Source organism: Strix aluco, chromosome 6, assembly GCF_031877795.1.
Source record: "Strix aluco isolate bStrAlu1 chromosome 6, bStrAlu1.hap1, whole genome shotgun sequence".
Lineage (NCBI taxonomy): Eukaryota > Metazoa > Chordata > Aves > Strigiformes > Strigidae > Strix > Strix aluco.
In genome coordinates, this window is record NC_133936.1 from 14,041,586 (window position 1) to 14,066,942 (window position 25,357).

The following is a 25,357-nucleotide window of genomic DNA, read 5'->3' on the forward strand; positions in this document are numbered from 1 at the left end:
GGTATGAATTTGTTGTATGAATCATCTAATTAGAGCATTTCTATAAGAAAAACCTTATTTGATGGAAGAGTGCTTTGAAGCAAAGACCAAGTACCATAATAATAATGCTCACTGTTTTATCATATTTTGAGGTTTTTCAAGTCATAGTATTTGTGAAGGACTAGTGGTCTTGTGAGCAGTAAATTGTGATTCTGCTAAGGTACAAAGTGTTCTCTGAGGGACTACTGAAAGGCATTTTTAGCACATGAAGGGTCTTAAAATGTTTTCCTTTCAAGGAATTTAAACTGTCTCTAAAGTGTTTAAGGGGAGATGAAAGGCTCTGTAATGTACTTTTTCATGCTTCGTGCTGTCCTACAACAGATAAATGCCCTGGGGTGGAGCATTTCAGATATTTCTAAATACTCAACTGTGTCTAATTATTATCCTGCAATCATTTCACGTTTGAGGAGTTTACACTGGAGAGGATGCGTCTGCTTGTCACTGTTGCATTGCCAGGTCCAAATTATAATAATGCCTTTCATCCAGAGTTAAAAATAACCACTTTTCAGACGTTTTTGCTTAGAAGTCTCAACGGGGCAGGAGAGCACATGCAGTAGAGCAGCATGTAGACCTTTTATCATGAGACTATTCAGAAGCTGGGAAGCTGTTGACATCCCATGTGTGCTTGGGCATTACCTGTGTGCTGAGACCTGGATGTTACCTTGAGCAGGAATGGGACTGTGAGGCACAGTAAAACCTCTGTCAGGACCATAGTATCCCTTGCAGCTGGATTTCATAGACTTGTTGAAATGTTGGTGGGAAGGGACCTCTGGATGTCTCTGATCTAACCTCCACCCCAGAACAGGGCTGGAGCCTACACTAGTCAACCATGGCTCTGTCTGCTTGACTCTTGAATACCTCCAAGGGTGGAGATGCTGCAGCATGTCTGGTAACCTGTTCCAGTGTTCCAGTCCTCTGCTGAAGTTTCTCCCAGCATTCAGTCTAACCCTCACATCACAGCTTGTGGCCATTGCCTCAATCACTGCTGCTATTGAGAAGGGTTTGGCTCCATCATCTTTTTAACTGCTTTTGTATAGCTAGTGGGCTGCTATTACATCCAGTCTTAACTTCAGCAGCAGCAGCAAGCCTGATGCCCTCAAGCTCTCCTCACAGAAGTGCTCTAGGCCCTCAGGGCAGTTACACCTGCTGGATCCTGCCCAGCTTCTCCACCTCCCTCTTGAATGGGAAGCTCAAACAGGTGCAGTCTCACCTGCACCAGGCAGAAGGGATGATAACTTCCCTTGATCTCCTGCATTATGAGGAATGATTTGCCTCATTTGTGGTGAGAGTGAACTGTTGCCTCCTATTGGTCCTTCTCAGTAGGGCTGCTCTTTAACCAGTTGGTTCCCAGCCTGAACTGGTACTTGGGGTTATTCCAGTTCTGTGCAGTACTTCACAAGTCTCTACTAAACTTCATGAGGTTGCTGGCCTCAAGTTTCTGAAGGTCCTGCTGGATCGAAGCATGGGTGCTTGGCATGCCAACTGCCCCACCTAATTTGGTGTTGTCTGCAAATCTGCAGAGGGTACCTTCTGCCTTTTGTTCAGGCTTTTCAGACTCCCTTTCCATGAGGAGAGAGGCCACAGCCTTGGTCTGTGGGATCTATGGACTAGACATCTTTTGGCACCTCTTCCTGTGCTTTCACACACCCGCCTCTCTGGCAAAGCTGGTTTAAGCAGTCCCTGCTGCAGCTTGGCCTCCGGCTGCTCCATCCCTCCCTTTCCACTCCCTGGTTGCGCTGACACCAGTGGTTGGGGCAGGGTGGCAAACCAGACTGGTGGGTGGATGTGGGATACATGCAGCCATCACAGATATTTTTGTCCTGGTTACAATTTTTTTGCTGTGAAGCAAAGCTTCCTCAGGCAGCAGAGCTGCGAGCAGAGCTGGTCTGCTTTTGGCCCTGGGTGATGATGTTTCATCTCTGGCCACTGCTCCCCACAAAGCACTGGCCGGTGTTGGTCCCCCTTGCTTTGCTGGCCCAGTGTGTGTGAGGACACGATGTATTTACACCAATCCAGCCAGGACAGCTGAGGCTGCTAGGAGCAGGCAGCACACACGGTGACCTCAGGCAGAGGGACCGTAACTAACCCCCCGAGACGTGTACTGGGCACAGCTGTTTGTGGAGTTAGTGTCTGCTGCTGGCCAAAAAGTACATGCTTTTTTTCTGTTGTTCGTTTTTTTTTTTTTTTTTTTTTTTTTTTAAGTCATGTGCTGCTTTTCTACTAGCACTGTCAGCTCTGGAGGCCTCTCTTGCAGCAATGTAAACACAGCTACTGTGTGTGCTCCATCGGAGAGGGTGCCGGTCCCCCGTAATTGCAGCCTGTAGCTCACAATGAGACAGCCAATGCCAATAGCTGTATAATGAGCATTTAAAAAGCGCTTATTTTGTCATCCAATCATCGATCATCCTCATTGTGTAAATATTTTTTGTTTCCACAACAAAATTACTTTAAAAGAAGTGTTCACCAGGAAGAAGAAAAATGTTGATTCTGCTGATAAAATCAGGACAGTCATAATGATTAATAGGACATTGGGGAAAGCTTGCAAATGAGGCTTAATTTCTGTGGCAAAAAGAGCTCGTGGATTCATCAGGGCTTGGTTGTGCTTGGAAATTCAGTGGCAGCTGGAAATTTGATGGTGACCTCTGATAAATGAGAAAATGGTGAGGATTTTAATGAATGACTTGAATAAGTAAATAAATAAGCCAGTCTGTATGGTATTCTTCCTGATATTTATTTTGCTATTAAGTTCCATTAATGCAGTTCTCATTGTGTCATGATGATTGTGTTGACAGCACATCACGACATACGAGCATTGCTGGCAGTTTGGCTGACAGGGAAGGGGATACATCGACTTGGGCACACAAGGTAGAACAGGAAGGTGACTGTAATAAGAAGGCATTTGGAAGCCTTTGGCAAGGACACATCAGAGATGGTAAAGATAGAAAGGGTCCCAGTGAGCATCTTCATTATCCTCTGTCAAACTGCCCACAGGACCTAAATTAATTCCTTTCTGTTCAACATCTTTTTTTTTTTTTTTTTTTAGGAGACAAATTTAGTCTTGATTTATGTCTAGGAAATGGGGATGGGGAAAGGGGACTCTAACCACAAACTTTGGGAAAGTTGCACTCATGGTTGATTACTTTCCTTGCTAAATTGTGCAGTCTGCTCTTAGCCTCGGTTTATTAATTTGCAGTGTTTATTCCCTGGCTCCTGTATCTTTGCTGTGAGGTTTAGGAGCATTTGTTATGAAATGTTGATTTCCTATGTGAGTATTTATAGACTATGTTTGAGTCACCTGTTAATCTTTCTCTGGGTAAATAAGCTCGTTTCTCTCACTATAAGGCACATTTTGAAGACCTTGTTCATTCTGTTTTTCCAGTTCAGCGTCCTCCTCAGTTGTAACACCAAGACTACATACATACTCCTGGTGGTAGCCATTGGTCTGAACTGCTGGCTGCCAGGTACGCCCTGAGGTGCTGTTCAGTAGAGGGCAATGGGAACCCATCGAGGGTGTTTTCCACCTGAAAAGTGGACCTGCACAGGACTGATGAGGATACTTCAGGGCCAGGGAGCTACTCGGGAGAGCCTGCACTTGCCACTGGAAACTGTTCCAATCCCTTTCAAAGGCAAAGCAATGTTTTCCCAGGTTTTAGAACAATAAGGGCTGTATAAAAGCTGTTCCCTTATTCATTCAGATCATCACAGTTGATTAAAACCTTGGGTTTTCAGTCTTTCCTAGTTTCTGGTGCCTTCAGTGTTTTCCAGGGACGGTAGAGCAAATTAACCAGTCACAGTACAGCTCCTTTTCTTGGTTATCTTGCAGAGTGTACTCAAATATAGTTCCCCCAAGGATCCCCAAGTCAGAGGCTGGAAATCTTGTAAGCTAAAATACACACAGAGGCAACACAAAAGGCACCATGCTGATTTCTTTTCTTAAAGCATATTCAGTGCTTGGGTGACCATCCCAATAAGTCTTCCCAAGTCTCTGCAGTTCATTTCAGATCCCTGCAGTTCATCCAGACAGGCTGTAACTCGATGGCCCATGCATCAGGAGAGAATTGGAGTAATCCCTGAATAACCTTGACTAATGCCATAATGAGCTAATGGCAGCTTTTGGAGGCTCTTCAATACAGTATAATGTTTCAACCTTGATCCTTTAACTAAGTTTATTTTGGGCTTCATGAACACAAAATTGCTTATCTGACGTGGAAGCTCCTGTTAGACTTTTCAGAAACAATTCAGATGTTTGTGGTGGAACTCATAAAGGTATAGAGATGCTTTGTTTCTTTTGAATTTGGTGGGAGTTAAGTGCTTAATTACTTTTACCATCTGAGCTTTTACTTAGCCATCTCTGCAGTGTTATAATGCTCCCACGCTCATATCCCTTTAGCTTCTTGGCTAATGGAAGCACCTTTTTTTCCAGAGGAGAAAGGGAACAGAATATGTGACTATCTCGGTCACTTCAGTGCAAAGTCTACTTGGTTGGCTTTAAGTGCTGAGAAGCTGATCTAAACCTCTTGACTTTCCAGGAAAGCAGATGAAGGACATACATGTTTTCCACTCAGTGCTCAGCTAAAGGGATTGTACTGACCAGTGAAGCAACAGAACAAACTTTTGGGGCATCTTAAACTGAAAGCAGAGATATTAAAGCTTGAAGGTTTTTTGTTTGGGGTTTTTTTGTGTGTGTTTTTTGGGGTATTTTTCATCAAAAGGACTTACATGCTTAAAAATATTGTTCCTCTTTATGCCAGCTTGAACTCACTGGCACAGTAGTTTTGTGCCCAGGCACAGAAGTCCACAGGAAAAGATACTTATTTTTAAAATACTTTTTCACTCAAAAAGTATCCTGAGGTCCTTTCAAAGCATTACCTCAAGTAGAAAAATCCATCAAACAAAATATTCACTCAATCCCCTTTAATCATGTGAGCAAAGCATTTTACCGTGGCCAATTGAACAAACATCTAAAAAGAGAGATGAAGAGCAATCAGCACAGTAGAGGGAAAGAAATTACTTTCATCTGGGGGAGAGTAGGAGAGCAAAGGGAGGTTTGGGTGAGAAAGCTGCGATGGACAAGATTTCTTCTCTGAGGGCTGTGTTAGGGAAAGAGGAAGAGCGGACGCTGGGTGATCAAGGGAGCCCCAGACAGAAGCAGATGAGGACTTGGTCTGTATGATGTGGTGGATTTTGAAGATCAGCGCAGGGTATTTGATGCTGTGATGCAAACTTCTGTGCTGGGGGGAAGAGCAGGAATTAGACCAGAAGAGGGCTGAGATTTCTTTCAGGAGAGGTAGACAAAGAACAAAGATGTCTTTTTTTTTTTTTTTTTTTTCATCAAATTTGGCTAAGAAAATGATGGGAGGGACAGGAAGATTTAGAGGACAGGGCTGCTGGCAGAGTCTCTGTAAAATTAATTAGTAGATCTCACCTTATTTTCTACATTCAGCAAGAGTCCAGAGAGGAAACAAATGGGAATATTTCAAAGTCATTTTCCCTACAACTTATTTACTTTCTAGAAAGATAGTAAAGAAAATATTGACATGCCAGACTTGATGGGATCCTTTGTTCCGTACTGTGGGGTCATTTACTCTTACACTGGACTTCATATATCTTCAGTTGGTGCAGCGAAGTGCTCAAACTGTGGAAGTATATTTACTGTTTAGACAAGTCCTTGGACACCTCAGCGAACTTTGCCTGGTTTCTCTGTCAAAGAGCCAATAGACTTTGCTCAATCAAGGTCTGATCTGTTGTTGCTGCTCAGATGTTGTGTGAGCAGAGCTAAATATTTTTAAGAGTATAAAAAAGTGACAAGATAACTCCAGCCATTTTGCTTTGAAAGAACCAGGTGTTTGTCTAGCTGCACAGTAACAGAGAATAGAAACTACGTTAAAGGCACATTTATATGTGCTACTTCTTAGTCTGAAACTGAGACAAGCAGATATAAATGATGAATCTTAAAAACTTATAGTACCTCTGTGAAGCTACTTAGTTACCCTTCACGTTACCTTGTTCTTCACCTCAGGATACATCAGGAGATGAACTGCCAATGCCTATAGTTATACTACATATATATAGTGGTTTTCCCTCTGGCTTGACCTAATGATGATCTATAGGAGCTATGACAATATCAATACTTTATAATCATAGCAGGATAATATAATTTAATCTCACAGTGAAGTGCCGCTATCTCAGCTGTGAAATACGGCAGTACATAATAATATATGCTGACAGCTACCCTGAGTAAACTGCCTTTTTCTCAGCTGAAATTTGACCAGGAAGCTTGTGGGTAGGAAGCCTTCTCCTGCAAAACTGTTTGGAAGATTTTTAATGATTCAAAGTAATTAAGATCTGTTTCCATTTCTGCTGGTGGATAGACAATAGGACATCACCAAATGGGGAAACCCCTCTACCCTTTTGTTCCCCCTTCCCAAACTATCAAACATGGGAAGGATGGATGGGGACAGAAAGGTGCCCTGAGGGGGGGGGGGGGGGTAGGAAAGTGATGGGTATGGACAGCCTTGGAGGTGAGGATTGGGAGCTGCAGTTTGAAATGGTAAAGAAACAGATTTCTCCTTACTGAGTAGGGGAGTTGGGTTAGGAAAGACAGAAGGGTTTTGGATGGGTTAGGGGTGAGTTTAGTCCCTGACTCTTATCAACATGTCCTCTGACAAATTACTCTGTCTCTTACTGTCCCACATGGAAAATAGCCCCCTGACATAAAGTTCACATTAGCGTGAAGCACAGGCTGGTGTAAGAGGCAGACAGCGCAGAGTTAAAGCAATCAGCCGCCCTTCACTTAGAAAACCAGAGACTTCCGAGGAACCTGAGCAGTGGTTTCACACCCGGCTGCGGGAGGTGCCCGGACATCCCCACGGCTCGAGAGGAGCAGGCGGGCTGTTAAAAACCAGGGGCAATGCGGAGGGCGGACGGCGAGTCCCAGCAGAGCCGATGGGGAGCTGGGGGTCTCCCCACGCTCCCGGGCCCCGCTGAAGCCGCCCCGCGGCCGCGCGGTACCCACGGCGGAGCCCGCCGCGTCCCTCCCCCTGGCCCCGTTCCCGGGGCGGGGCAGCCTCCCGCCCTGCCCGCGGCGGGCCCGTCCCTCCGCCCCGGGGCTGCCCCGGCCCCTGCGCCCCGGGGGGCGGCGGGGCGGGCCGGGGGAGGGCTCGCCAGGCTCCGGCGCCCCGGCCCGGCCAACCCGCGGCCGCCGGGGCTGAGCCATAAAAGCGCCGGGAGCCGCCGGGGCCGCGGCTCCAGTTGGCCGTAGCCGTGCCCGGCGCGCCTCGGGGTGGGCAGCCCGGCTGGCCCCCTCCTGCCGCCCGGCCGGCCCCCTCCTGCCGCCCGGCCTCCCCCAGCCCCAGGGACCGCGCCGGCGCCGGGCCCCCTCCCCGCCCGCCACCCCCAAGATGCTGTTTTGGCACACGCAGCCGGAGCACTACAACCAGCACTCGACCGGCAGCTACCTGCGGTGAGTCCCCGCCCGCCCCGGGCAGCGTCAGAGCCGCGGGGGTGCCCGCCGGCCTCGGGTCGGGGGTCGGGGGGGGGCGGGTGTCCTCCAGCCCCCATCCCCAAAACCGCCCCCTCGCCCCCCGCCCGGCCGAGACCCCGCGGCCAGCGGAGCCACCTCTCCGCCCGGGGTTAGCGCTGCTGACTCCTTGGGCTCTTTTTTCTTTTTTTCCTCCCCTTATTTTCTTTATTTTCTTTTTTCTTTTTTTTTTCTTCTATTTAATTAGCGCCTAGTTAGACGACGATCCGCAGTTTTGCTTTATTGCTTTTGCCGGCTTCTCTCTTCCCAAGGGCTTGGGTAGCGCATTTCAAAGCGAGAAGGTGCGGCAGTTGCAAAGCACTGTCAAAAGTCTGTGGCAAACGTCTGCTGGCAAACTAAGAGGGCATCCAGTTTTCTTAAGATGGGATTTCTTTCTCTTCTTTTTAGGACGATGGGTAAAAAGCTCAGAATTTCACTTTCTGAACTTGTCTAAACCAGCTTTTTCCTGCCTCCACACAGTTGCGTTTAATTAAATGTGCCTAATTTAAGCACAAGGGCTGCTAAACAATAGTCTGTAGCATGTGTAGCACAAACCCGTATTTCCTCCCTCCAAAAGACAACAAAGTGGACAACTTTGGGAGTTTCCTTTCTGCTGGGTGCTTATGAATTTTTTTTTTTTTCTGAATATGTAAAGCTGAGCTCTCAGCTGGTGTCAGTTGCTGCTGCTCCACTGAAGTGCGATTTTGCTGAATTGCAGCGGTGGAGAACCTGGCTATGGCCCAAGAGCCTTGCTTTCAAAATATACCCCCAAATAATCACTGTTGAGAGAACACTGAGTTTGTCTGGCGAAGCACTTCGAGCACAGATAATACTTCCCTTTCAAGGAGATGTGCAATTCTGCTCTCTATCAGTGTTTTTGCAAAGGTCTTTTTTTTACTAAATAATAATCTCTCATTATCAAATGATACAATACCATGAGATTCTTGCTTTCTGGCAGCTTCTCTGCTTCTTCACCTCCTCCCTCTATCCCAGTAAGTCTGTTTTAACAACAAAAGTCTTGTTTTCTCTTGCTTTGTGCTTGCAAACCTGGTTAGTTTAGGACAGTGAGAATGGTAGTAGCAGAGGAGCATCAGCATTGGTACTTGTGTGTACAGTCTCTCTCTGCATTAAAGAGCATTTATGGTGCTCAGGCTGCTTCATTAACTCCATGGATTTGTAGCATGAGTGCTAGAAGATCACCAAGTCTGGGTCAGGCTTAAGCCTACAATTCAAATTCATTTAACTGGCCAGAAAACACATTAGATTATTTTTGCTGGCTTGATTCTAGCTGGGGGGATAAGGGATGCCTGATCTGTCAGGAAGGCTGCTAGTGTGGAGGTAACCTGTGCATGTTTTAGGAACAAAGTTCAGCTGTAGTGAGTATGTGCCGCTGTGACTGTGGTGTTTTTGATCTGGGACTAAAAGCCCTAAAACCGGTTTTATGGCAGCAATGGCCTCAGGTGTTTTGGGGAAGGTCAGTTGAATAAAACACTTGGTTTTTTTGTAGGGACCTCCAATTCTGGCCAATTCACTCTCCATGGGAATGTGTCAAGACATTAATTTCTAGAGGGGCGTTTTTCTGTTGAGCTGTGCCTTTCTGAAGGCTCTTCTTACCTATTTGTAGCGACTTCCCAGAGGAAGCTAAAATAGTACAATCCTTGAAGTAGCTGTAGGAAAAGTTTGTATCAATCATACTTTGCAGAGATCAAACACTTTGTGTGTATCTGAGACATCTGTGTAAATTCTACCATACATCAATGGTATCAGTAGTTCTAGCAAGACAATACTACAGAAAAATCCTCATAAATCTTCATTCGTTTTTATGGAAACCTGGTATGTATTTTACTCTCTGTTCTGCCAGCTGACTGAACTCTCAAATAACTTTCTCCCTTCCCAGGTAAGCGGACTAACTTGGTTAAGAACAGAACTAGTGAAACTTTAACATAAAGCTGAAACTTGGGAGAGTTTTAAGGGTTCCCCCCCTTTTGCTTTTTTTTTTTTTAAGGATGGGAACTGCTGTAAAAGCTTTCTTTTTCCAAAACTTCATTTGCAACTCTTGAGTGAAGAGAGCTGAACAAATATTGTGATGACTTATATAGCTATAACTTAGAAATTCTTTTTTAAGCCTTGATCTGTTGCTCACATCCTTCTAAGTTCCAAACACTTTTAATAAGGTGAAATGTTTTATAAGGGCTTGATCCAGTGCGAAGGATACCACCGGCCATTAGTTCAAATGCTGTAGGAATAAAAATGTGATTAACCTGTGTGGCTTCATCAGTGCTTTAATATGCTGAAGCTTTCCAGAAAACAAATCGTGGTTTCCTCCATGGTTATGGTCTTCAGCGATCAGACAGCTGTTCCAGCAAGTGTAGGGGTGTTAAGAGCCCAATGTGAAATACGATATTTTAATTTTGGCTTCCTCTTGCCTATATTTCTCAACTGTTTCACATGAGTCGTACAAATTCCTCACCCTTAACTGTTAAACCTGGGTGTGATTTTTGTGCACTGTTTTCTGCAGGACTGCAGAAGCTTTCAGGCTTCAGAGTTTTTGACATGTTCTCATCTGTAAAGCAGCACTCGTTCCAATAGCACTGTGCCAGACAAGTGCATTAAGAGCAAATGTTGGCATCCGGGGTGAGTGAGATGACTCTGTGGAGCAGTATCAGATCGTCAGTGTGTGTGGAGCAATACTATCTATTTCAGAAATTTACTGCAGGCATTTCTGTCACTTCATTACTGTAGTAAATCATCATAGCTAAGGGGGAAAAAAAACCCCTCTCTATGGCTGCAGTTAGGCAAGAGCTGTGATTATGTCAGTAATGCCAGTAAGCAAATGGGGCTGGATGCCTTTGAGTTGGGGGATGATATGGAGGAGGTGGTGTCAGAAGAGAGCATGGAAACAGAGATCGATGCTTTTTTTTCTCTCCTATCTGTATCTGAAATGGCACAGTTTGTTCTCTGGCGTTATTTTGCCATAAATAGGAGTTTTGTGTTTGAACCAGGCACTTCAGCACTTTGCTATAAACTGCTGCACTGTTTCACTCATAACTTGTGTAGCCTTCAAGGCTGTGGGTGCTATGAGTGAGCACAGGGTGGATCATTAACTGAACAGGCAAGGAAAAAATTCTTAATGCTCTTTCCATAGGGACCATGCCTGTACATGCTGGCATGTTCCTGAACAGTTTTTTCTTCAAGCCTTTTGTGTATGGGATTACTGAAAGGAGCAGAACTGCAGCCTCTGTAATGGGAATCTCAAGTCCTCACACATGTGGAGGAAATGGAGGAGAAGAAAGAAAATCACTTCTTATTCTGAACTGCCTGTGTTCAACATAATCCTCCTAATTTGGAAGGATATTAATGTTGTAAGTAGGCAGACACAATGATCAGAAATGTTAGCAACATGGGAAAGGCTAATGTGGTTCTTCAGTATCAGACACGCTGAGATAAGGGATGCTTATTCCTGACGTCTCATTTTGTGCTAATCATTCTGTTGTGCCCTCACCCTTGCTAATACCCGTTCTGCTTGGGGATTAGTGTGGGTTGGGATCAGTCTGGCACTAAATCAGCAGGCAGGTCGACATGAACATTTTGTAAAGGAGTGAGAACTGGGACTGTGTACAGGTCCTAGTGAAGCTGCTCCTGAGCATCTGTGTGTGCATTTATGAAAGTAGCCCAATGCTGACTGAAGAGCTACGTGATTCCTTGGGACCAGGTTTATTAGAGTGCAGGGAGATGTTATGAGTCAACTAACCCAGCGGTTCATGCCATCATTTACCTGAGTACCTCCTTTTTACACCAGAGCTGTGTCAGCTCCTAACCCTTGGCTGCTACCTGAAGACATTTTACTAATCTGACATTCAGCTATCAAAATAAAGTGCTCTTTCTTGCCTTTTTTTTTCTGAAAGGCTTTCATTTAAGAACCCAAGAACTCTTAAACAAATGTACTTCCACAAGGATGAAGAATCTATTTTTGATAATTTTTTTTCTCATCAGGAAGACTGCTTAGCTGAAAAGTAGATCTGATTTACGTTTAAAAACATAAATTAATTCTCAGAAATACTTTTTGTCTAATGTTGTGTTCTTTTAGGTCCAGTGCTGACATCCTAGAAGCAGAAGTTATACAGACCAAATTCTTTCTTTTTTAGCTGTCATAACTCGGTGTTTCAACGGAGACCATCTCTGTTATCTCAGACCATGAGAATCAACTGCAAATTGAGGCTAGGATATTCCATTAAGTCTTTGTAACTAAATGTGTGTGAATTGTATGTTGCAGAGATGTTCTTGCACTGCCGATCTTCAAGCAGGAAGAACCGCAGCTGTCTCCTGAGAACGATGCCAAACTGCCACCCTTTCAGTATGTTCTCTGCACAGCCACATCACCTGCTGTGAAACTGCATGAAGAAACCCTGACCTACCTCAACCAAGGTAGGGTTTGTACTGCACTGAAGGAGGGCATATTTCCTGGGAACAATCCATGAGAGAGAGATTTAATCCCATACTTGTGCCTTACTGGGAGGGCAGTGGGATGGGAAAAAGAGGGATAGAGATGGGGAAGCGGGATGGAGGAAAGGAGGAATATTTAATTTTTCACATTTATACAGGATTGTCAACTGTTATAAAATAGTGAAGTACCACTGATTTAACTGTTGACTTAAAGCAGCATTATAGCATGCACAGTTCCCTGTGGTCAGGTACTGGCTTGATCTCAGACAACTTAAACTGCAGCCTCCTACCTTAATTTTAAAAGGCCAGATTAATTAAGCAGTTTGGAAAATTTTGAGTTGGGGAGGGATTTTAACATTGCAAGTCCCCACGGACTGCTGGTGGGCATTGCCAGAGAATGAGATAGCAGGTATCCAAGGGCTCCTTGGTCTGGGCAGAGTGTGACATTGCTCTCACTGGCTGGGTGATGTGGCTCTGCTCTGCTCAGTCCCAAACTTGACAAGTTGCTGGGGTTCAGTGCATGAAGGTCCTCTATAACTGACCTCACAGGATAATTTTTACTCCTGGATAAACAAGCACTGTGTGTTTCTCGAGGCTTTTTTCCCCCCTTTGGCAGAATTTGTGCAGACACATCTGTGGCTGGAATTTGGCTGTCACTTTGCAGCACCTCCTGTGCATGGGTCCCAGGGGGATCAGACCTCGCCAGGCACAAATTATGCTAAAACTTACTCCACTTTTTTTCTGTCAGGTTGTAAACGAGGGCATTAGCCTAGCGACAAGCTGAAGGCTGTCCACACTGTTACTGAGATCCTCTCCTGCTTCAGGACACTGCCCCAGCTCTTTAAGCTTTGTGCACTGAGCATGAAGCTCACTCAGGTGCCTCTCTGGCTAGGTTTCTCTCAATGCTTGTGCAAATCAGAGCCCTGACCTCCCTTGGACTCTGACCTCGGGTGCAGCTGTCTGCTGGATCTGTGTTGCTAGCTGGTAGAGACCCATGGAGCCCACACAGAAAGATCAGCTAAGTGCTGCAGACTCTACCCAAGGAGCCAGATGTTTCCTGTCACATAAACTGGCACTGTGTTGTCTCCCAGAATCCAAAGATACTTGAGATTTGTGACTGTATCTTCCCAGTTTATCCATCCAAATACAGCAGACCCCAGGAGGTGCTATGGGGCATATCAAGGGTGAGATGGAAATGAATCTTTCTGTGAAACACAATTCTTTCCTGTTTCAGAGTAAAAGATTTTCTGTTGTGAAAAGCAGTTGATGGCCAAATGTTTTAGCGTACATGAGGCAGTGCCTACTTTTTTACCTTATAGAAGGGCAAAAGTTAGACAGCTCTTTACACAATAACTGAGTTTTTTAAAAACTGTATGACTAGAGCAGTCTACATTTTCCTATGCAAAGTAAGCCTGTTACTGCCTTTGCAGATAGACCATGTTGTGTTAGGCTTTCTCCTGCTTACTATTGCAAGGAGTTGTCTCCTGCTCCATCTTAACACAGTATTGACCTGTTTCCTCAGTAGACCACCAGTTCTTGGATACCTTCTGCATCAGCCTTTCATCCCTCAAGGGGGGAGGTGGGATGTTTCCTTGCAGAATACATCCTGGAGAGCGTGAGGCTGGAGAGGCCTGGAGGAATGAAGCAGGGGTGAGGCTGTCAGGAGCTGTGCAGTAAGGCAGAGTTGGGAAGGGGCTGGGGAAGAAGTGGGTGCTCCTTAGTGCTGTTGGCTTGTTACAGTGGATGGAAACAGCACCTTTTCCCAGAGGGTCTTTGGGGTGATTGATGGTAAGAGGTGGTGCCTCTCCTGTCAGTTTGAATGGCTTACTGCTTTCTGTTCCTCTTGGCAGGAGCTTCACATCTGCCTGCCACCTTCTCAGGAGCATCCTTACCTCATTTATTTAAGCTCCCAAGAAATTTGTCATCTTCCTTGCACTGAGATTCTCTGGGTTTCTTAAAAAAAAACTCTTGAAATTCAAGGCTCTCTGTATGTAGATTTTTTTTTTTTACCTTGAGATCTTGCAATGTACCTTCTTAAAAAGTCATTCTGCTCCACTCCAGCAGGTTGCTTCAGAGTCCACACCACTGGCTGCACTCTTGCTCCCAGCATTGACCCTTCTTGGTAGCAAGGGCGGGCCTTGAGAGTAAATTCATCTGATATGTAGTCTACCTTGATACTAAGTCCCTTTGACCAAAATCGCTTGCCTGTGCCAGTTAGGAAAGAGGGACTGGAGTCTGCTCCCATGTGGACGTGAGCTGCTATGAGGATCTTGTGGGTTTATTGATCTACAGCTATGGGGAGAAGAGGATGCTGGACACACCTTTCAACCAGCTGTGGTCAGAGCTGGGGAGTCTTAATTGCTGTTGGCAGGATATCAGCGAGGACATAACCTGGGGTTAAAAAGAGATGAGGATTGGTCTTGCAATTCCAGGACAAAGAATCAACTTGAATTGGCAGGTAACCTCCCATTTCACTTAGAGCTTTCTGTTTAGGAATTTTTACACAAATGGGTATTTGGTCTTTTTCATGACATCTGTGCCAGAAGCATGTTCCTCATGCATTGACCTTCTGGAATAAAAAATAGGAGGTGTGTCTATTTAAAAGCAAAAAATAAGTCAAATTTTCTTTTCCTTTCAGCATCACTTCTCTGTGGGAACCACTTTTGATTCTTGAGCTATATAGTTTCCCAGCAGGTACCTGTTGTGTAGGTATTTTTCCCATCTCTTCTCCAAAACCAGAGAGGGTGCTGCAACTCTTTGCTTTGACCTGCTCAACACAAGCCAGGGAATCCCACCCAGGTGCTGCCACACTGGTCTTAGTAGTCCTGCCTGAGCTAGAGCTAAGTGGAAGTTGAAGGCTCTGACAGAAAATTAATCCCATTAATAGAATTGTGTTGTTTGAGCCTGAAGAGGCCAGGTCTCTGGAGCCAATACTCATGGCACAGCAAAGAGCTGACTCCAGAGCACTGTGACCCCGCTGCAGTCCCATAGCCATCTCCTGAAACAATTTAGACCATTCCCTACACTTTATCACCTTATGCTGGCTGTAAGCAAAGGGATACCTCTTGCACCTTACCCTCTTTCTGTGCTTATCATGGTTTGGCCAAACACTGTTACATAAAACTTCCCTTCTTCCTTGTATGCTTGAGTTTTGTGATGGATTACTTTAGCAAATGGCTAACTTCATTAATGGATGTCCCTCCACCCTGTCTGGGCTGGTGGGACTGTCAGTCATAGCTGGCTCCTAGTAGGGCAGATACAAAGGCACAGTGGCTGTCCCAGCTCCAACAAAGCAATTCACATTTAGTGTAGTTACCCAAATTGCAAGGACTGGCTTTGGGGTTTTCTGCTTGCTGGGTGACTTTTGCCACTTGCTGTCCAAATGTTGCTTCCTGACTTGAGCTCTTCACCACTCAGTTACTGACCTTTTGTCACAGTGAAACAGCTCTGCTCCCTGCCCTGAAGCACTTACTCCACATGTGACTGGTTCAATGGTGGTTGGAGTGGACCAGCTCAGGAGATAGTCCATGTGCAGAACTGGGTAGAAGAAAGGTCAGGTCTAACAGAGCTATGGAGTGGGGAAAACTGGAAGAACTGTGTAGTAAATTGAAGGCCAAGTTGCATAGCAGAGATAAGAGGAACCAGTGGAGAGATTCAGGCAAGATCTGAAAGCTTTTCATACGGGCTAGAAAGAAGGGCTGTCCAGTGGCTGTGTTTGTGTACAAACATGAGATGGATGGGAGAGGGCTCCAGGCTTGTGGAGCATAATGAGTTATCATGAGCCTTGATTCTTGCTGGGTAGACCCAGAGAGATGGTCAGTGGCATTGAGGAGAAAGATCTTTGGCTTGGGCTCTTCACAAGGGTGAAGGAGGAAGCTGAGAGGACCGGTGTTTTCAGCAAGGGCAGGGGAAGCATTTGTGTGGGAGCATAAGGGAATGAGCTTAACTGTTGTGTTAAGTTGACTTGGGGACATTCGGCAGTGGCAGACTCCCAAGCTTGTCTGCTCCAGTTTGAAACCGTGAGTGCTCGCTGGCTGCAGCTCTAGAACCATCCTGTAAATGAAGTAACTACAGTCAAATCCTTAGCTTGGTTTCCAAAGACTGACTCATTACACTTGTCTTTCCTGATCTCGTCCCCCCTGCCTTCCCACATTCCTTGAAACTGGAGCCAGAGCCCTGCTAGCCCAAATTGAACATGCCCTAAGGATTAGCAAACTAAGATCAGTTTCTACATTAAGAGATCTTTACTGGACCTCAGGAGGATTACTCATCTGATGGGACAAAGTAGAGAGTTATTAGTATGGTGTCTTAACACCACTCCACCTTCAGTCCATGAAACTGGTAAAGGTGGTGTCCTCACGTTAGGAGCTGCTGCTGGCATTGCTCCTTTGGTCAGGGATCGCATCTGTCAACAGGACTACACTGTCCAGAAGTCTGCAGCACAAACATCGCCTAACGTTTTTGGAACTAGCCCGCCTTTTAGCACTATTTCAGTGTCTCTTGTGGATAGGGATTTTCAGACAAACAATCAACTAGCAACCATATTACAAACCACTGCTTTAGCAAGAAGCCTTGATGCAGTTGCATATTCCATGGTCTGCAGTCATATGGGGTGTGGTTTGACCATGGCTGGTTCAAACTAGTTTCAAACACGGACAGAAATGAGAGCAATGAAGGTGGTTCCAGAAATTGCCCTAGGAGGAATGCGGAGGAAACAAGCACTGTACAGTAGATCTGAATGCTAATAAATGTGAGGAAATAAAACCATTCCTTTAAAAAACAAAAAGCCAAAAAAACACAAAAACCTGAAAGTCATTGCCCAAGGGAATCAGCTTGTAGTGCCAGACCACATGTGGACTGTGAGTTATTCAAGTCATGATTTTGTTTCATGACCAGCATTGGGTTGGCTCAGAGCCTCAGATCTAAATTACTCCAAATAGAGGGTGGTTAAGGTTGTTGGGAGAGGGTCACTGAGAGCAGGCTGTGTGATAAATCCAGCCCTGTTGCCCAGTGGTTCTTCAGAGTAACTGGCTGTCACCTGCCTGTAAAGTTTTCCTGGGCTCTGTTCAGCTCTCCAGTTCTGCAGTATGTGACTTGTGGTTCTTGGCCACGTGAGGATTTTAGTATACAGCTGGTTAGGGTTAGGAAGGCTGGCCATCTCTGCTTTACAGTGTCTTCCAGAAGTCATCTTTATTGCCAGTCCTAGACAGTTCAGAAAACAAGCCAAAAACCCAAACCATGAGAGAAAACCACTAACATCTGAGAAGACCTGTGATGATATTGGGAGTATTGCTGTAGAGGTGCATAAGCAACAGATGCCTCATGAAGCTAAAGATGGACTTAGTTTGAGTCTGGGTCACACCCCAAATTTCAGTCCTCAGGTGCAAGGCACATATCCAGGTTCAAGACACGTGTGCATAAACTGGTACACTTTAAGCTGTGCTGCATTTAAAATCATCTGGGTGTTGTTCTGCCTCAGCTCACTGCAGACATGTTCTGGTTTTTCCTCCAAAGAAAGGTGGAGAAGGCACTGGGCAATGAGCAGCTGAAGAGGACACTCTGAAGCCAGTTGCTAATTGCTTGGGTAGGAGGTGAAATCACTTACAACAGAAGGCAAAAGAGAACCTTTGCCTCCCTTAAAAAGTCCAAAGTTCAAATTCGGTTGTCTAATCTTCTACAGCCAGAGAACCCGGTTTTAAACACTGGGATGCATGGTAAATGAAAAAAGCTGTTTTGTATTGACGTTAACTCCTACGTAATTGAGTTTTTATGGGGTCACAACTGTCTGAATGTTTGTAGTTTTCCTGGAACAATTCTTTATTTGCCTAAATGAAGTGTAGAGAAGGCTGAGTGACCAGCTCTGATTGAGTGTACTTCTGGTTTAATTATAGCTCTGTTTGTGGGGATATTTTTGCTTTGTCCCATGCTAAGAACTGCCTTTTTCCCTAACAATTGCTGCCATTACTGACAAGCCCCTAGGTACTTCAAGGAGCTCTGCTGCTGGTGACCTCTTCTGTTTGAATGTGCGCTCCATCCTTGCCTGAGATCAGAGGCACAACAATGACTTTGTGTCACTGAGACTATGAATATCAGGTGCTCCCTGGTGGCTGCCCACCTATGCATCCTTCATCCCTGATTACTATGGGGTACCATACTGCTCCTTGACCCCTTTCCACTCTGTTCCTGGGTTTGGAGGGCTTAAAAAACGGCTAACAAAGCTGGTTTGTCTTTTCCATTTCTGAGACTGGCTACTTGGTGGTTTTGGTTCTTGTGGTGTACCTCTTCATCTTTGGAGAAGGAATTTGTCTCCTGCTTGACTTTGAAGACAGCTCTGAGTAGGTTCTGGTGTCTCAGCTGAAGCCATTAATTGTGCTAGCAGCAATTTCCCCATATGTCTGGCAGCTCTGTCTTCACTTGGCAGCTCAGGATAAACAACCCTGTCTCCAAACCACACCATCCCTAAGCTCACTATGAATCTTGTTTCAGATGACAGGGCACCTCTGCATAAGTAGAGCATCTGACTTCTGTTGTCCCTAGGAAGCTAGAATCTCAGTTGTCTTTTAACCAAGAGGCTGTTTTCTATTCTTTCTGTAATCCTTTCTTCTGTTGCTAACATCTGGATGAAATTCAAATAGGATTGTGAACTTGCTGGATTGTAGCCTGTGTACAACTCCTACTGGAAGACCCTAGACTGCATTTTGTTCTCCCACTTCCATAAATCTTCAATATCTGTGAAGGAAGGAAGAGCTCAGATGTTCCTCTGACTGTAGTGAGAAGTAAGAGAATATCTGTAAGATTTTTTTCTTGTATTTCATGTCACACTTCTACTTTCCCCCATTATTCATATCTACTTTGAGATTCCTGTAATTATGATAGTGAAATTTTTGCCTGTGATTTTACAGCATTTGATGTTTGTATCAATGTACCTACCAATCTGAGGTGATGTGGAAATTTTCCAGTTAGCTCTCTCTAATTTGCAGTGTCCTAAAAGATCACATTTTAGGTATCAATAAGAAGCTTGAGAAATAATGTAGTTGTGACATGATTAGCTGTTTTTATAGAAATAATATATGATTTTTTTTTTCTAAAGAGGCTGGAAAAAACCACCTCTTTTTCCCCTTTACTTCCTACCAAGCATTTATTAAGTGCTTTTGAAACTAGACAGCAAGTACCCGAGCAGTGAGATTCCTCTTGTAGCTTAGTGCCACATTTGTGACTGGTGTGAAAGGTACAGTCTGCTTTGATGGCGCGGTTGCCAATCACATCTTCTCCCCTGCTCTGTGGTAGGCACTGACTGAGCAGCCACGTGTGGGAGTGGGACTTGCTTTCTCCCAGTTTCTTACTGGAGAAACATGGTGAAGGAAGTGACTTACCTGAGGGCATCTGAGGGAGCTGCTGGGTAGGGTTAGGAGTCATACTCAGCTCTTCTGTATCCCTCTTCAGCACCCTCGCCTGGGACCATTCTTCTTAGTTATCTGAAACTCAAGTAAATATTACACACAAACCTACTCTTACAGAGCCATAAAACCTGTTGTCCAAATTGACTTAGAACAGGTTGAAACCAGAAAAAGCCTGTGTTTTTTACTTACACAGAGGGGGCTGAGGTTTTCTGAGCTGGAAGATGTGACTAAGATAGTCCTAGGTGTTTCAAGTACATGCTAGAGAAGTGGAAATACAGGAAGAAATTATTTTCACAGGGCAGATACTTCTTCAGCCTTCCATCATAAGTCCCTAATTTCTTCACTGACTAATTTGTATTAAAAATCAAAGTTTATACCATGGCTTAGACTAGGTAGGGTCCAACAAAGTGGATGAGGTCTAGGCAAGAGAAGCCCAAGTGCGTACAGTGGACTTAGCAGTGGGAATGTTTCTGTGTCTACTGGCTGCTTTTGTGTCCTTGATTCAAAGCTAGACTGTAGTCTCAGAGGAATTAAATGTACATCCCTCTCTTTTGAGTGGAAACCACTGTAAATGAGGAGTTTCTGTTAGTGCCTGTTAGCTATGAAGTGTCACCACTGTAAAACAGACCATCTTCAAAAGTCTGGGAAGAGTAGGGCTCAGCCAAATGTTCATATAGTAAATGAGCACTGAAATTTTCTTGCAGCAAACTTGGCTCCGAGGCATGTGTTTGGTTTTCCCACAAGAAAGAGGTAGGGAAAGAGAAAGAAGGGGACAAAGAAACCCCCTCGAGTTGAGGGCAGATTGTAAAAGGAGGAAAAACATAGGAAGAGACATGATGACAGTGAAGCATGATGACAGTGAAGCTCTATGGTGTGGTAGTAGAATTAGTAGTTGAATTGATTTGCTTTGTTCCTGTAGTCTTGCTGCCCCGGTGGTAGTGGAAAGTAGGACAGGCATCCTCAGTGTTGGACTTGGATGGGTACTGAAACACAGTGGAGCTAAGGTAGCTTTGGTGCAAAGTTAAACAGGCAGGAGGCAGGTGAAGGGCAAGACTGTGAATACTAAAGCAAGGCACGTGTAAATTGGGGTGGTACTTGTCACAGTACAAACAAGTTTGGGAGGAGACCACACAAAAGAGAGTTAGTGAGAATTGGTCATGACTGGGCAGCTTGATATGGATACGAAATGGACACAGAAACTGGGAAGGTATGGCCAGGAAAGGGCTGGCTATATTCACCCTGCTCCATCTCTGGGTGCTTATAACTGGGTGCTGTACTGAAGATGAGATGTGGGACAAGATGGGCCTGCAGTGTTAGGATGACTCTTGTGTTCCTTTTGCATTTCCTGAACCACAGTTGGTCCTCCTTTGCAGGATTTCCATGTTCCTAGCATAGTGGGTACTTTCAGGGTGGCCTATTGTGTAGTTGGTGAATTCATATTATCCACTGGATAAACATCTCCTACAGCATCTTGTCAAATGAGGCTGCAATAAGCAACTGCAGAATATCCACTGCCATTTGTGGCCCAGGGAGGGAGGATTCTGCCCTTGCTCCTTGTCCTGCAGAGTGTCTGCACATGGGACACTTCAGCAAGTCTTATGCTAAGTTTTATTTTTGCTTTTGTCTGTCTAAAAAGGTGTGGGCAATCAAGCATGTGAGTTCAGATGCCAGCTCTGTTGCTCTTGCCTGTTTGCCCTGGGGGTTCATTAATCTTTCTTGTCAGAGGAATCTTTGTGTGTGCCTGATGCCCTGAATAGTTGCATTTGGCTGTTTCAAAGGTGATCCTCCTGCCTGCTGGATGTGCTTCAGTTTGGGAGGATAAATGCTTTCTTTTTTTTTTTTTTCTGCCCCCTCCTTCTGCGTGCTGCATTTGACTGTCAACATTCCTTTGCCTTTATCTGTGCACTATTTAGGATGTCCATATAAAGTTGCTAAATGGAATTTTTATTGACCAGTCTGGCTTAATAATCAAACAGTTTCCAGGCTGGTTTTGTCTAGTGCTGTGTGGATCCATTCTGAGAAAGAGGACTCACAGTTGGCTTTTTTTTTCTTTCCACAGACTTTAGTTGGTGATATTGCTTAGTCTAAGGTTAGGGTTTAATTAATTGCTGGAAAGGCAAGCAGACTATTTAGCTAAAGTAAATCATATTGGTCTGGAATATCAGCATCCTAATTGGAAATTAGCGTATCGTATCGGTGTATTGTGCAGAAAACCACAAAATGCGTAGTGCAAGTGGCCCTTGAAACCTAACACCAAAACAAAAAAAAAAGCAAGCAGGATATTGTGGTTGTGTAGCAAATAATCTTTGAGCAAAATGTAACTTTGAGCTTGAAATAATGATAATCTTTTATAATCAGAAATCACCTAAAATTCCTGATGGCTGACTAAATTCCAGCAATGGAAATCGGTTAGGCTGTTACGGCTTGTACCTTTTGAACAGGTGAAAGCGTTCCCATGTTGAGCTAAACTATTTTTCATCCGTAGCAAATTGTTGCCTTTCAGTTCTTTTGTCCCCAAACTAAGTGGTCATGCCTGCATTTAATGTGTGTTAATTACCAGAGACAATAAAAATGAAATGTAAACAGTCTGTAAGTCCTCTTTAAGATAGATGCAATTGCTTTATGAATCACCAAGCAGGAACTCTCTGGACCTGGGTGGTTACTACTTTGCTGGATACTACTCTTGTTTGTAAAGCAGAGTTGCTCAAACTCTAGCCTAGGAGGAGATTGCATAAATTTGCTGTTGCTCAGGGAATGTCTGTTCAAAACACAAATTACAGCGTATCATCACCCGCCCAGGTTTTTATTGGTGGCCCTGAAGCTCTCAGTGAAGCTGTGAGACAAATTGCATCTCAGGAATTTACTGTGGTTTTCTAAATATTTATTACCGTTCTGCTCTCTGCCTGAGGTAGGGAAGAAGGGTTGTGGCAAGCTCTGTGCGAAGGGAGCACTGGGTTGCGCAGCCAGCTATGCTGGGGATTTGCTTGCAAAATGTCCTCTTTGTTTCAGGTAGTGACAGAGATGCTTTAGGTGCTGTTGTATGCACGTGTCCAATATTACAGTGTGACCGGAGACCAGACTGGTCACTACCTTTGAAGCTGTCTTGAACCTGTGGTGCAGCTATGGCCAATGTTGAGAGCATGGAAGGAAAAAGGTTTCAGCAAGTTGCTGGCCTTTAGCACTGGGTTTAAGACTAACATTCAGCAATGCTGGATATCATTCTGGTAAAAGGACACTGCTCTAAAACTGCCACCGCTGCTCTCCATTGCCACAGATGTTTCCTTTTCATGCTCTTCTTTCTATCTGAGTCCCGTGAATGTTAAACCCTTGTCAGCTGAGGACCAGATACTGCCTTGGTCAAGGTCAGACTATTCAATCAAATCTTTGCGGGGTCTCAGCATTGGTACCCTCTGCCCCTGTGTTTATACAAAAAAGAATTATCTTTATCCCAGCTGAAACCAGGACACCCTGTCTCCAGCTTTACCACCAAGCATTGACTTAGAAAGATGGTAGTCTAACTTGTATTAATCTGTATTTCTATCTGAGACAGATGGAAAAACAGTATAGGGGAACTATCTATATTTCAGCTATATGTTTTGGGCGTAGCTAGTTGCAGTCTGTCTTGGGAAGTGGGAATACAGTTTCTTTTAGTCACACTTGCAGCCAGATTTCTCTACAGATTTAGATACCTGAGTAAGAATGACCCGCTACTTATTTAACTTTAGCAAAAAATTGTGAGTCTATGCCTGCTAATGCTGGTGAGTCAGTGATGCAGGATTCATAGCTGATCAGGGTACCAGAGCCTTGAGTGACTTCTTTGCCCTCTTTGATGCCAGGGGGAGTTCAGTTTTCTTCAGGTTAGGTCACTTTATTTTACTAAGGGATCTTGTTTTCCAGCATCCAAGTTTTGATTCTTTAAGGCTTTTTTTCCCCCCTGCAATCGTTATAATTACAGGGCTGAGATTGTAATTCACCATTTCATAGTTTTACTAGTGGTGATGGTGGAAAACATAGGGTAAACAAGGTTTGGAAGGTGTTTTTCAAGAAAAAAATATAATCAAAGCAGTTTGGTGCTATAAAAGTACAAGTATTTGAATGCTGTCCATACTATCCCAATGAATTATGGGTATCATTAGCCACAAAGCAATGAATTTGCTGGAATAATTTGTAGGGAGAATTAATTTTTCAGAATCAGTACCAAAACATTTATATATAAAGGAATTGTGAGGAATTAGGACCAAATTCTCACTGACAGAGTTCCACGAAGAGGGAAATAAACTGCATGTTTCCTGAAACTTGGCTGGAAGCAGTCTTGTTTTGATAACAGTTCAGTGTAGTAACTGGAGTGAGACATTCAGAGGTCAAGGGGAAAGCAGTTAGCATAAAATACCATTTTGATTGAGGTTTTTCATGGCATAAACTGAGTTCCAGGGCTTACATCAGATGACCCATATATCTTTCATCAAAGCATTTTATTTCCTCTTTGGCTTTCCATTTAATATTAACTCTGTCTCTGCTACAGTTTCTTTTTTACCAGTGAGCAGAATCTAACTCCATCCAAGCTGAATCCCACCTGTTAGGAGAAGATGTGCAGTGCCTGCTTCTGTCAGGTTGCAGTATTGTTCCTATCTCATGCAAGTGGTTGAAGGTGCATGCTGAAGAGTTTTTGAGTGCTTGATGCTAGTTTGAAAGGAACATGGCTGATGTTTTTATGCCCATTATTTTCTTTTGTCTCATTGGAACTACAAATAAGCAAATCAAGCTGACCAAAGAATAAGAGTGTATCAGTGCACAAAGGTGTCCCCAAAACTTGCTCGTTCCTGAGATACTTGCTGAAGGGCTGTCAGTGCTTCATGTTCTACCATTGCCTTCCTCTATAGTACAGCTCATGCCACTTAATTTCTCTGTCCCCGTTACCCCATCTGAGTACAGTCATAGATGTATTTTACTGTCTCTTGGGTGCTCATGGTCTCAATTCCTAAATTGATTTTCCGTAATGATTAATTAGCTTCATATTTACTTGGGAATGAACTATAAGTGCAAGAGATGCTTGCCTGTGTAAATTTGTTTGAGGCAATGAACTGTATCACTGTCTGCAGACTGAGCCATTGAGCGGCCAAGTACCTCAGACAACGTAGATACACATGTATACACAGGTACATAGTAAAACACATAAGGCACTTAGGGACATGGATTAGTGGTGGACTTGATAGTGCTAGGTTAATGGTTGGACTTGATGATCTTAAGGGTCTTTTCCAACCTAACTGATTCTATGATTGATTCTATGAGAGAAAACCAGTTTTGGGAACCTGAGCCTGATCTTTTTGTGCTAATATAACAGTATTGCTTATGCAGGGAGATGTGAACCTCTCTCTAAAAATTGCCAAGTGAACAATATTAACATGTATCCGCAGAAGCATTAGAAAGTTGCTTGAGTTAAAGTGTGGAAGACCTCAATTTCAGGACTGTGGTTTATGAAATCCACTTTTGTTCTCCAGCAGTCTTCAAAGGAAGGTCACTGTTGTCATTTTGGTTTATTTAAGTGCAAGGAGATGGGTTAAGTTCTGTGCATGTTTTCACTGCTTAACTTGGTACTTCATGTAGTTTAGGTTTATTCTCCCCTCTCCTCTCCCCATGCCCTAAGCCACTTGCTGGATTCAAGGGTCATTTCCTGTTTGCAGAACTCCTATTGACATCAGTAGGAGTGTTGTGCAAACATTTGGAGCTTCAGTATGGCTTCTCTTTCATTTTTTTTTTTGTTTTTGCCAGCCAGCTGAATAAGCACAATGATCCCTGTGCTGTAGTGATATAGTCTGTACTCACACAGGCAACCATAAGATCTGGGATTCCCAAAAGGGAATCTGCCTGAAACACAGTGCCTTTCTGACACATCTGCTGTCATAAGTCTTCTATTTCTAGATCTAGATCCAGAAGTGTAGCAGTTTTTGTCTCTGCT

General features: G+C 44.3%; 1 protein-coding gene across 1 annotated transcript in view; it reads left to right on the forward strand.

Annotated features, from left to right (window-relative positions):
• Positions 1–7,370: 7,370 nt before the first annotated feature.
• The window catches only part of TFCP2L1 (transcription factor CP2 like 1), a 38,115-nt gene continuing 20,128 nt past the window's right edge, over positions 7,371–25,357 (forward strand). The window contains exons 1-2 of the mRNA XM_074828766.1: positions 7,371–7,501; positions 11,832–11,983. Coding sequence (XP_074684867.1) covers positions 7,440–7,501; positions 11,832–11,983 — 214 coding nt within the window. The 5' untranslated portion in view covers positions 7,371–7,439. The remainder of the gene's footprint in view (positions 7,502–11,831; positions 11,984–25,357) is intronic.